At 55.7% G+C, this 13078-nt stretch overlaps 1 protein-coding gene across 1 annotated transcript; it reads right to left on the bottom strand.

Moving 5' to 3' along the window:
• Positions 1-1425: 1425 nt before the first annotated feature.
• On the bottom strand, positions 1426-12573 carry MMP25 (matrix metallopeptidase 25). Its single transcript, XM_031447710.2, has 11 exons — positions 12415-12573; positions 11958-12114; positions 11409-11541; positions 9752-9887; positions 9350-9642; positions 4501-4677; positions 4333-4417; positions 4097-4179; positions 3654-3806; positions 3324-3581; positions 1426-3159 (listed from the first exon to the last, which is right to left on the bottom strand). Exons 2-11 carry the CDS (start codon positions 12048-12050, stop codon positions 2888-2890), a joined length of 1683 nt encoding a protein of 560 aa, XP_031303570.1. The 5' UTR covers positions 12051-12114; positions 12415-12573; the 3' UTR covers positions 1426-2887.
• Between the last annotated feature and the right edge of the window lie 505 nt (positions 12574-13078).

Raw genomic sequence — 13078 nt, 5'->3', positions numbered from 1 at the left:
CAGATAAGGTCACATTCTGAGCAGCTGCGGGTTAGGACCTCAGCATATGAATTTGGGGGGAATACAATTCAATCTCTAATATCCTCCAGGACGACCCGGGCTCTTTAGGGGCCACCTGTGTGCACCCCGGAGGGCAGACCTACAAATCCCACTTCCTCGCTCAAAGTCTCACTTGGGTCAACTGGACCCAGCTAGCATCACCCTGCCCCTTAGAAGCCCATTCAGTTGTCTGAAACCCCCTTTCCACACCCAGGAAGTCCAGATCCTTCTTCCCATTCCAGGTCAGAGACAGAAGGGAGCTGCTCCTGCTTCAGCTGCAAGTAACATTTCTGCGTTTCATCTCTGGAAACCTTTGCATTCACCCATCCACCTACTGATGGACATTTGCGTCGTTTCCACCATTTGGCCATCGTGAATAATGCCGATGCGCACATTCGCGGACAAGGTTCTGTGTGGACATGCTTTTCTCTTGAATTCTACCTAGGAGTGGATTCGCTGGGTCATATGGTAAGTACGTTTTTAACTTTTTGAGATACCACCAGATTGTTTTCAAAGTGACAGAACCATCTTATATTGCCAGGAGCAGTGTAGGAAAGTTCCAGTTTCTGTACATCCTCAACAACACTTACTATTATGTCTTTTTGAGTCTAGTCATCCTAGTGGATATGACGTGGGGTCTCATTGTGATTTTGATTTGCATTTCCCTGATGACTAATGATGTTGAGCCTTTTTTCGAGTGCTTATGGTCCAGTTGTCTATCTTCTGTGGAGAAATGTATACTCTGATTTGCCCATTTTTAAATTCGGTTATTTGTCTTTTCATTTTTAAGTTATAAGAGGAGTTTCTAAATTCTGGATACGAGTCCCTTATCACATATATCACTTGCAAATATATTTTTTTCCCATTCTGTGGATTGTCTTTTCACTGTTTCCATGGTGTCCTTTGAAACACAGAAGTTTTAAATTTTGACTATGCAACTGTACCATTTTTAAAATATGTAATTTGCTGAGTGGGGAGTACCGCTCAGTGGGAGAGCACGTGCTTACCACACATGAGGGCCTGGGTCGAATTCCCAGTACCGCCATTAAAAGTAAATAAATAAATAAACCTAATTACCCACCCAAAATAAATAACATAAAATATATAATTCAATCTGAGGTAGCATTTTTCTGTAGCTTCTTAATAAAGTCTTAAAGGCTAGGAAAGGAGAAATTTCCTTTGTAGCAGAAACAGCCTCAAATTTCACACCGCACATCCCTCCTCTGGGCTCCCTCCAATTCCTCCTCCCGCTCGTTCCCCTCCCATCCCTCCTTCCTGCTGTCCATCAATGCTGGATTCCAGCCACTTCTGCAAAACAGAGTGATTCATGGCTGTCAAGTCCCTGCTACCAAACTTCACCCCAAGTCCATCAATGCTCAGAAGAAATGAAGGGCTTTCTCATTTTTATTGCCTCCTGGTGGGGCTGACAAGCTTTTAAAATCCAAGTTTCCTCCTCCTCATACTTCAAAAGGATCCTGACAGAGGCCCGGATGGCCTTCTGGTGGCTTAGAATTCTCATGTCCCAGGTTGGTTCAAGACACCTGGCTGTGGCCCTCCTACTGGTCTGCTCGTTGTGACCAAGGTGGGCAAGGCTGCAGCCCACAGCCTCGGCTCTGGGCAGCACTGTGGGGTCACTGAGGCTGAGTGGCATCCTGAGAAGTGGATGCTAAGTGACTCCATCCATGCAGGATGGGCCTGTCTCAACCAAGGCCATCAGCTTGGCTTTGGAGGGAACATGAAGAGGTTGGCCCCTGGGAGGGAGAACACGGCACAGACACAGAAAAGCATCAAGAATCACACACAGAGATGGCAGCTGCTGGCCCAGCTCACATGCCTATCAGGGCCACTCACCACCCAGCTCTTTCAAATGCAGATTCTGCCCCTCATCCAGCCCAGAGTGAGGACTCAGAGTGCGGGCATGGGAACTCCTTTCTAAGTCCCCTGGATCATTCTTGTGTGGAATATTCCAAAAAGATAGTTGCAGAAGCACTGGTTTAGATCCTAAATGCTGTAGGGAGTTGCAGGGGGGTGGTCAATGAGGTGGACAAGATTCCACCTACTCGCCACCCAGGAGCGCTGAAGAGGCAATGACCTTAGATTGAGAGGGAACCAGTCCACTGTCTCCCCCGAGCACAGAGCTGATGGCAGGCTAGCAGTTATCCTGGAGGAGGCGGCACCCACTCGTGTGGAGGTGTGAGGGATAGTTTAGGTATAGAAGTGTGTCATTTTAAGTGTGGGCATTTCATGTACCAGGGTGGTGACCAGAAAGAAGTCCATGGTGGGCTGGATTGTGGAGTGTCATCCATGTGGCCACTGATGGCACAAGGATGTGGGACACTAGTGATTGGGGCTGGTCAGGGTTGGGTGGGGACCCCACCAATGTGGCCTTGACTGGGATGTGGTGGAAGCGGGACAGGATGAGAGACTTGAGAGCAGCCGGTAGAGAGGGAGGCTCAGTTTCATTTTTCCAACCAGGCCTGTCCTGTAGAGACCCAAAGGGCTTGGGACAGCTGTTGTTGCCAGGCGGGGCCGTAGCTACAGGGAGTCAGCTGGTTGAGCTCCAAGAAAGGCTAGGTGTTCCGGGAGAAGGAGAGTCTTCAGAGGTTGCAGTGCAGCCAGAGTCCAGATTTCCAGGGGCGAGGTGAGGAAAGGACTATATGCAGTGACCTGGCCAAGGGCCAGCCCTTTGTCACCGCCCTCCAGCTCATCCCTGATTGTAGGTCCACCTGCATCCGCCCAGCTGCGTCCTCGATGAGCTCCACCCAGCCCGGGACCTAGGTTTCCACAATTATCCCCAAGGGCCCGCGGTGGGAGATCCGGCCCCATCTGTATTTCAACGGGTCCCACCTCAGCGGGAGGCGACGCCCCCCAGCAGCAGGGGCAGAAGGGGCAGCAGGAGGGGCACGGACGGCCGCCCCGCCGCCTGACTGATCTCGCACTGACAGTCGCAGGCTCCAGGCTGAAGAGTCGCCTTGGGGGGCCTGGGGGCGCGAGGGCCAACGCTGGGGGCGGGGCAGTCCAGCCACTTAGGGCCTATGGGTTGGGGGGAGTCCGGCTCGGCCTTGACGCTGCCCTTGGGGAACCGCCAGTAGTGGGCGCCCTTGAAGAAGTAGGTGTCACCTGAGAGGAGGGAGCAGGGGCTTTGGGGGCTGGTCCAGACCCGCCCGAGCCCCGCCCCCTCCCACCGGGCCGCTTTCTCCCCGCGGCTCTGCGAAAAACCCCCGGTCCCGCCGCGAGCTCCGCATCCCCCGGGGCCTCGGGACCGTCCCCGCGCGCTCTCCCACCTGTGTTGCTGACAGTGACGTCGTCGGGGGAGTGAGGCGCCCCCTCCCAGAGGCTCAAGTCGCGTGGGTAGCCGGGGTCAGGGCGCGCCGCCGCCTCGTCGTACCTCCAGTACCGCTGGCCCCGGATCAGGTAGGTCTTCCCGTTCAGCGGCCACGAGAACACGGCGTCCACCGCCCCCCCCGGGGGCAGCCCCAGGTCCGCTAGCGGCCGCGCGGCGCCCTCCAGCTGCCGGTCCCGGAACACCCAGAACTGCGCACCTGCGGGGAGGCGGCCGGGTGAGCGGCGAGCTCCGCGCCCCCGGCGCCAACTCGGCCCCGGCCCCTACTCACCGCTGAAGAGGAGGATCCGGCCGTCTCTGTGCCGGGCGTAGGCGGCCTGGATGACCGTAACCTGGGGCGGCAGCCCCTCCCAGAAGCGGTGGAGCCGGGCGGGCCGGGAGGACACCAGCTGTCCCGAGGGCTGGAGGCGCCAAAACCAGGGGCCTGCGGTGCAGAAGGGGTGGGCCTGCGGGCGTGAGATGGCAAGCGGTCTTCCTCCCTCCCCACCCCAGTGGGTAGCTGGGACACAGGGCTAGGTCTCCCCTCCCAGGTATGGGCAGACAGTTCCATCTGGAAATCAAGGGTGCAGTGTGCCTCTGGCGACCGGCTGGTCCAGGACTTTCTCTTTTTAGCACTGAAGGTTCCGCATCCCTGGGAACCCCATAGCCTGGGTGGGTCACCCTTAGCGGGGAGGAAACCAACTATATGTGGTCCAGAGACCCGAAGTCATTCACCTTTGAAGAAGAAAGTTTCGCCTCGTATGTTGGCAATGGCGTCAAAATTTCCAGCACATCGATCAGGAACGGGTTGGGAGGGGCTGAGGAGAAGACAGGTGAGCAGAGAGAGGTAGGGGGCTCCTCCTCCCTTTCCTTAACCTTGATAACAGGGACTCTTACCATGCCCATCTCATGGAGGAGGACACTCAGGCTAGGGAGCTCACCCAAGCCCGCGCAGCTGGCGGGGGACTCACCTGTCCGGGGGCAGGGCAGGGGGTGGGGGAGGAGGAGCCAGGGGTTTCCTTGTGGGCTTGTCATAAGGGGTTTGGGGTGTTTTCCCTGTGGAGAGAGCGTTAGAGAGGCATGGGTCTCCTGACCCTGCCGAGGCGAACACCAGGCAGTCACCCCATCACTCCCCATACCGTAGAGCTGCTGGAGGCCTTCGCGGTCATCCTGGGACAGGCGGTACTCAGTGGGGTTGCCCACTGGGCCCTGGTAAAAGGGCCTCATGATGGAGTCGGGAGCTGAGGAGTGGCCCAGGCCCAGGGCGTGACCAAACTCATGTACAGCCACGGCAAACAGGTCGGTTCCTTCACCATCTGGGGAGGGAGGGAGATTGGGCTGGAGCTGTGCCTCACCCCCAGCCCGCCCCTCCCAGTGCAACCAGGAAGCCCCTGGGAGTGGGGCCTTCTGGTGGACAGAAACAGCCAGGAGACCCTCAGAGGTGGCCATGGCTTCTTCTGCTCAGACCCCTCCCTGAGCCCTTTTATCCATCCTCTATGGGTTTGCTTATTTCGTAAATATTTTTGAGTAGCCTTGTATGGCAACGCAAGACCCTAAGGTGCCGGGCTGAAAAGACCCACAGAGCATGTTAGGGAAAGGGCAAGAGGAAACAGTGTGGACAGAGGAAGGAGTACTTTACTCTGATGTAGCCACTTCCTCCAGGAAGGCAGCCTACAGAAACATTCTGTAGAGAGCAGGAACCTCAGGGTGCATGAAGTTCTCTTGAGGAAGCCCCAGCCCTTGGAGTACCCCCTTCCCATAGCTCCAGTCTGTTGGCAGAGGCCCCCCACTCCTCCCCACCCTTCCCACTTCCACCCACAGGGAATGTTGGTCAGACTCCTTGGCCCCACTCGCACCCTCATGGTCCTCTCCTGCCCCCCCCACCCTCATTCCATCCCCGTTCCTCTAGCTCCCACAACCCTTCAGTCCTCTATTTCCCCTCCCCCATCTCCCTCTCCCACAGCCTCCACTCCCACCTCCCTGGGGTCCTCACCTCTCCTCCCCACCACTGCAGCCTCCATCAGTCTCAGAATGTGAAGCCCCAGCAGGCACTCTCCGACCACAGCCTGCTGGCCTGGCGCGCAGCCTCTCTGACCACAGAAGTCTCTCTCTTGGGGACCCAGCCCAGGCGCCAGGCAAGACCTAGCCTCTCCACGCACCCAGCTGCTGGCTGAACCCCAGCTCCTCATCGATTTATGAGCCAGTGAGAGGCCAAGAAAGGACAAAGCGAGAGAGGCAAGCAGCCCCCACAGGGAGGCACAGATTCCCCCAGATGTTGATCTGCTTCAGGGAAATTTCTAACTAGAGTGAGCAGTACTGAAAGTGGGTTTATTGGAAGTAACCCAGTGAACTGAAAAGCCAATTTCTCTCAGCCCCTTATGGCCACTAGATGAGAATCTAAGCATGAAATGTGTAAGACATAAGAGGACTAGCAAACACTTGTCCTCATTTACTTTCCACAAATCTCTACATCCTCTCCCCATTTTACAGGTGAGGAAACTGAGGCACAGAGAAGTCAAGTTATATGGCAGAGCTTGGACACGGCTGGCACTCTGGCTGTGCTGTCCTGCCTTTCAGCAGTGATTTCGGACATCTTGGTCAGACTCCTAAGTACTAATGAATTTCCATGTTGACTGTGGGTGTTCTCATTGCTTGGAGTACTTTTTCTAAGAAATTGGAGGAAGTTTGGTGTCTTAGTCAGGTAGAGCTTTTTCATATCTCACCCCTCTTCCTACCTTGCTTCTCCTTTAGCCACACCCCCTCCTTGCACCCTTGTCATGATATTCAGCTGGGGAAATTTCACAACTGTGCAGATACAGCCCCGTGAGACTGCCAGTGCCCGTCTAAGGGAGTCCTCGGCACCTCCTCTCATCCTTGCCCAAGACCTCAGCGGGCAGCTCCTTTGCTCTCTCCACTCAGCCTCAATTCTAGACCCACAGCCTCTCAAGCCACTACCTAGCTCCAGCTCAAACCCCCAACTCTTTGATGACAAACGCTGACAAATGTATTTCCTATTTCATCAAGACTGGCCACTGATGTAATCTGTGACTTCCTGTGTATCTGAAAGAGGGGCAGATAGCTTCACCTTCCCCATGCTCATCTCTTACCTCTTGTGCTGCCCTGCTCAAGGTCCTGGCCTCTCTCACCTTCTTTAGGAGAAGGACAATCCCCATCCCCTCCGTCATCCCTGCATTCATGCATCCATCCATGTCCATCCATCCACCCATTTATCCATCCATCAATCCACGATCCATGCATCCACCCCCACCTCTTTCTTTCTATTGGCTCATCTACCGCACCTGAGTGCTCAAGGCTCCCTCATCCTGAGACACCCCCGTCCTACCCTGCCCCTCACCCTCTCCCTCCAAAGCAAGTTCTTTGAGTTCAGTGAGTATCAGTCTTCAGTTCCTCAGCTCCTCTCATGCCCCTGTGGTCTGGATTCTTCCCCCACCCACCAAACCTGTGGGCACTACAGGTTACTTTGTCCCCAGATGACCAAATCCAGGCCTAAGTAACTTACTGGACTGATTTGCTGCCCTGCTCCCTGCTGACCACTTCCTCCTTTGCTTTGGTTTTAAATCACCTTTCAACCTGTTTTTTTTTTTTTTTCTTCCCCTCCATTTCCTCGAATTCCACCTTCCCTGCCACCCTCCCCTTAACTCTGGGACTCTCCACTGCTCTGCACTCAACCTTCACATTCCACATTCACTCCCTGGAACCTTACCCACCCCCAGTACCAACGACTCTCTGCTACTAGGCCCAGCTCATAGCAGCTGGCAGTGAATGGAGCCCTACTCTGTGCCAGGCCCCATGCTGAGAGCTGTTGGTGAATGACTCATTCAGTCTGCCAGCCCGCGGTACCAGCAGGTACTGTGATTATCCCCATTTCTTAGATGAGGAAACTGAGCACATTGAGGTCAAGAAATTTATACATGAAGTAGGCAGCTTGAGTTCCGCTGCAAACCCAAGTTCTCACGTGCTGCATCACACAGCCTCACTGTTGTGGATTTGTGAAGGCTATCTGCACCTCACCCAAGTCCTTACCGAGCCTGTGTGCCCAGCCTCCAGCTGCTACCTTCCCCACAAAATGGCCCTCCCTCCTGGCCCAGCCTACCCCAGCAGCTGGCAACCATAGTTGACTGATCAGGGACTGGAAAAGTTGTGCCTCTTGCCTCCAGGACGAACCAACCCCACAGTACTATTTCTGCTGCAGAGTTCCCCGCAGGATCAGGCTCCCTTCCAGCTGAGACCACATTCTTGCTTAGCTTCTTTCCCTCAGTCTTCTCCTGTTTCCCTTTCCCCTGAGAATGTGCCCCCTGAGAAACTACTTGCACACAAATTTCCCTCTCAAGCTCCACTTCAGGGGAACCTGCGTGAAGTTGGAGGAATCCACATTCTAGAGCAAGATCCTCAACCACCAATGCACCACCTGCGCCAACCAGCCAACCAGCACTGCAGATACATGTCCCAACCTGAACTCACCCCTGCCTTCCCCAGCCTGCTCCTCCTCCTCCCACACTTCCCACTTGCATGAACAGGACACCATCCTTTAGGGGCCCTGAGCTGGAAACCTGACCAGTACCCAACACTCCCCACCCTGTTTGCCCCCAGAATCCAGTCAGATCCCAATTTTTGCCCATCCTCTGCCCTCATCTTCATCCCCATTCCCAACCCCCATCTCTTACTTGGACCCTGCGGCTTCCTACCTGCACACCGCACTGTCCCTAGCTTGCCCCCCACAGCAGCCAGTAGTAGTTCTAGAATGCACAACCTTCCGCCTTCAGAATCCTATTGTCCAGACTCATCCATGTACTCTCCAAGGCCCTTTGTGGTATAAGACCTACCCTCCATCCTCCGCAGTCCCCTCCCAACACAGTTTTTCCTTCTAGCCCTGAATGTTCCAGGCCATTTCTCACCCCAGTGCTCCCACCCCTGACTCTCCTGGCCTCAGCCAGCTCACTGGCAGGTGCTTTCTTGTGTGTTCTCCCGCCCCCACCCCCACCCTGCATAGTCTGGGAGAGTGGGACCTTGTGCACTGATTGGCACTCAGTATATATATGTGGAATGAACAAAGTCATTGCTTCCCAGGAGGAGGTTATAATTCAGTGGTAAAGTGAATGCTTAGCATATACAAGGTCTTGGGTTCAATTTCCAGTACCTCCAGTAAAAAAACAAAACAAACAATCAAACAAAACCTCACTGCTGCAGCACCCCCCAGGCTTGAGGACTTCCTCTGCTATGATTTCCCATAATTGTGTCACCGTGTGTCACAACTGCCTGTTACTCTTCTGACTCAGCTGCTGCCAGAGCTGTGTTTTTGCCCCTTTAAGTCCTCAGCCCCAGCATGGCATTAAGCACCTGACAGGTCTCTGTGATGGGCAATTTTCTGTGTCAACTTGGCCAAACTATGGTGCCCTGTTGGTTGATCAAATACCAATCTAGATGTTCTTGTGCAAGTAATTTTGTAGATGAAATTGACATCTTTAATCAGTTGACTGTAAGTAGAGCAGATTGCTCTCCATACTGTGGGTGGGCCTCATCTAATCAGTTGAAGGCCTTACTAGTGAAAGCTGAGGTTTCCTGGAGAAGGAATTCCGCCTGAAGACTGCAACATAGAAATCCAGCCTGAGTTTCCAGCTGGCTTGTTCTGCAGACTCAGAACTGCACCATCCCATCTCACCTGAATTTCCAGCTTGTAGGCCTGCCCTACAGATTTTGGGCTTGCCAGCCTCTGCAATCCTATGAGTCAATTTCTTAAAATAAATGACTTTACACACACTCTCTCTCTCTTTCTTCCTCTCTCTCTCTCTCTCTCTCTCTCTCTCTCTCTCTCTCTCTCTCTCTCTCTCTCTCTCTCTCTCTCTCAGGGTTCTATTTCTCTGGAGAAGCCCAACAGATACAGCCTCCATCAATAAATGTAATTTAAACTTAATTCTTAAGGACAGACAGATCTGGGGAGAGGGCCTCTTAGAAGAGGGGAGATTGTACCTTTTGACCCAAAGGTCCAGGTCTCCTCATCGTCGAAGTGAGTGTCCCCAGAGATGGAGTGCTCCCCAGGGAAGAAGGCATGGGCGAGGGTGCCCCCCTGCCCGTCGAAGGGGTAACTGTCCTGATGGTAGGCCCGGGCAAAGTCGATGAGGATGTCAGGCTCTGTCGGGCCCTGAGAACCCATCTCCTGGAATCTGAGGCCTGACTCAACACCCCAGGTGGTCAGGGCATGGTGCATTAGGGTCCGCACTGTCTCCTGGCTCAGTGCTGAGCTCTGGGGGAAAGAGTGGACCCTGGGGAAAGAAGCGTGGGGAGTAAGGGGGCGCAGAGGAGAGATAAAGCAGCCATTCGAAGCTGGGCCCAACAGGTAGGCCCAGGGTGAGAGAGGGCACTGGGACCTACCTCCATGTCAGGGTTCGCTTCTTCCACATGCTGCCACTTAGAGCATACCGCCGCCGCCGCCTGACCAGCCCCGCTACCCCCAGCACGTCGGGCAGGGAGCAGCGGGGCTTATGCATGGTGGCCACTGTCACTGGGTCTGTGGGAGAGGTTGCAGTGAAGAGGAGTCAGCGGTAGTACCAGCTAACTTTCTATGTGGGGAAATTGAGTCTCAGACAGCTTCAAAAACCTACCTAAGAAGGCCCCACAGCTTAGATTTGAACCCAGGCAGTCTGATTCTGGAAGGCAGCTCATACCAAATTATGCCACTGCCATTCTGGGTAGGATCACCCTCTGCACCTGGCTCTGGATGGAATGGCTGCCGCCAGGTGGTGCCCAGAGTCTCAAGCCAAGATCTGGGCACCCCGTTCCCCTGAGCCCTCGTAGCTGGACTCTAGAGAAAGGAACTGGGGGTGCAGTGAAAACTCCTGTCTTTGAGGCTAGAATCCCCTGCTCAGGGGGGTTGCCCAAACCTCACACCCTAGCTCCCAAGTTCCCATCACATCCAAGTAAAGTTCAAAGTCCTTGGGCTAGCTGGGTCTCTGATAGCAAGCACTTCCCCAGTTAGGTGGCCTGGAATCCCCTTTCCCTGCTGGGTGCCATTTCCAGCAGCCCCTTCATCTCCCAATGAAAGTCAAACCTCACTTTGTTGGTTGAGGTGAAAAAAAGCAATTGAGCACATCCCAACACCAGACACTGCTCGGCAGTGGACAGGACAGGGAAAAGTCCTACCTTCCCTCGTAGCTGGACAGAATCCCTCCACTTCCCTCTTCCTCTCACTTAGCCCAACAGATGAGCCTCTCAGCTCTTCCTCCAAAATATATACCCTGGATGCAACTGCTTCCCATCACATCCTTGCCTGTACACTACCTGCCTCCTTCCTGGTCTCCATGCTCCCCACCCTTCATTCTCCATCAGCAAGCAGAAGAAGCTTAAAACTGCAAATCAGATCGAGTTGTCTCTTTTCTTCAAAACCTCTCATGGTTTCTTATCACACTTGAAATCAAACCCAAGCACCTCTCAAGGCCCCCTGATCAAGCTCTTGCTTAGCTCTTCTGTTCTCTCATTTTAGGCATGCAAGCCTATATCTACCACAAGGCCTTGGCACTTGCCTGGGACACTCTTCTCCCACACCTTCCCGTTACTGGTTCCTCTTCTTTGGGTCCTATGAATTCTTAACATCATATGAGCTCCTCTCAACTCATATGACAACTTTCAGAGGAGCTTGCCCTGACCAGCCCAGCCCCTGAATACCATTAGCATTTTATTTTCTCCAAAACACTCATCACTACCTGAAATTGGTTTACATATTTCTGTCCTTGATCTGTGTATATGTGTCTAGAATGTTAGCTCCTGGAGAGCAGGGACCTCACCCACCTTGCTCACCACTATACCAGTGGAGCCTGAAATGACCTCGTATGTCGTTTATCAAGAAGAGATTGCTGATAAATATTTATTAAAAGAGGAATGTCTTAGAACCTCCTAGGTTGGGACCCCCGAGGTGAGCATTTTCAAAACACCCATGATTGCATGCAGAGGTTTAGAAACTGCGATCAGGTGGGAAATAATGGTCAGGCTGGATGTGGAGGCAGGGAAGGGGAGGGGGTGGGGGGTCACTTGCCCAGGAGGCCTGTCTCTGGCAGTCCCGCAAACCTCTGCATGACCTTGATAGCATCCCGCAGTTTTGCCTGGCTCTGCAGCTGGGCCTGGGCAGGGTGAGGTGGCGGCAGGTAGCCATAGCGGGTCAGCCAGTCCTAGACAATAGGAGGATACAGGGGAAGCCGGATGGGTCGAAGAGATGGGACTCTCCCTCATTGCCACCATCTTGGAAGCCCACCTCTCACCAGGCATGGAGAGCCCAGGGTCCCCAGCACAGGGTACGCCCCCAGCTCCCCATCTCAAGGTCCAGGCCCTCCAGCCCCGCGTTTGCCAGTCTTCACATGGACCCAAAAGTCCCCACCTCCCCACCCCAGCCCTTTTCCAGATTTCCAAATTCGGGCCCCAAACCTCCTGAGGGATCCAAGAATTCAGGTCCCCAGTCCCCATCCCCGGTCACTCTTTGGACATTTCAATCTACCCGCAGCCTCTTCTGAACCCAGGAGTCCAGGCCCCGGCTTCCCTCTCCCAGCTCCACAGCAGATCCCAGGAATCCGCGGACCCCGGCACTCACCACGCCCAGGCTCACGTCTTGCGCGGACGGCTCCTGGGCGCCCATGGGCGGCGGCAGCAGCAGCGGGAGCAGCAGCGCCAGGAGCCGGAGCATGGCGCGCTCCTGCCCGGGCAGCCGGCGTGGCTGGTGGGGACCTGACCCGGGCCGCCCGGGAGATCTGGGGAAGAATGTCAGGGGCTCGGAGAGGCGCCGGGGACCCGGCGCCGGAGTACGAGGGGTGGGCAAGGAGATGGGCCGCGCGGGGTGGGTACGGGGCCCTGGGATGCACGACGAGGGGGCACGGGGACGTCCAGCGGAGGGCCCGGAGGGCTGAGAGGGTGCGGGAAGGGCGCGGAGGTGCAGGTTCCGGGTCCGCGGCGGCGGCCTCTCAGGGTAGCAGGATGGTCCTGTCCGCGCTAACGGTCCCTTCTCTGGACGGGAGAGGCTGGCTGGGCGGGGCGGGGCGGGGCAGGCGCACCGGCTAAGCGCCGACGGCACCGCAAGGAAATGGCCAGACCCTCAGTCGTTCAGCGAGATGGGGTGGGCCGGGTGGTGTCCCCAGTAGCCCCGGGCCCGGCTGCAAGTTTCTCTTCGCAGATCCAGCTTCAGGACATCCCGGAGGGCCGCTAGCTTCTGCTTTCTCACATCTGCTCCGCCCCGCCCGGGGGAGGGGCGGCTCGGCGTCCTCCCCCTCTCCAGCCGCCCTTCCCGGAGACCCCAGGGCTCGGGCCGCACTGCGTGGCTGGATTTCCTGGCAGCAGGAGGCTGCAACGCTTCCCTCTTCACCCGGCTCCAGCACGCCCCCCGCCCATCTCCGCCAGCGGCCCCTTCCCCTACGTGCGCGAGTGCGGCGCCAGTCTTCACATGCGGTCCCCGAATTCATTCCCCCAAACGCGTGGGCTGCGCGGGTCCCTGCCTCCTATGGGGTGATCTTAGCATCCCTAGATCCCAGACCCGGTTGCTACTACAGGACCGTGCCCCGCGCTCTGCGGGTTCTAGACTTTAAAATCCAGGAACATCCTCGCAGAAGCTGGAACGTCTGCCCCGTGCCAGGAGCGCAGGGCAGAGGAGCGAGTGAATGGGAGGAGACCTGGGAGGCAGAGACCTGGGGGCCCGCAGAGCCGCCCCCCGCGGAGCCCGGT

Source organism: Camelus dromedarius, chromosome 24, assembly GCF_036321535.1.
Source record: "Camelus dromedarius isolate mCamDro1 chromosome 24, mCamDro1.pat, whole genome shotgun sequence".
Taxonomy (NCBI): Eukaryota; Metazoa; Chordata; class Mammalia; order Artiodactyla; family Camelidae; genus Camelus; species Camelus dromedarius.
Note: the sequence above shows the minus strand (reverse complement) of the source record. Positions and strands in the feature narration are given on the sequence as shown.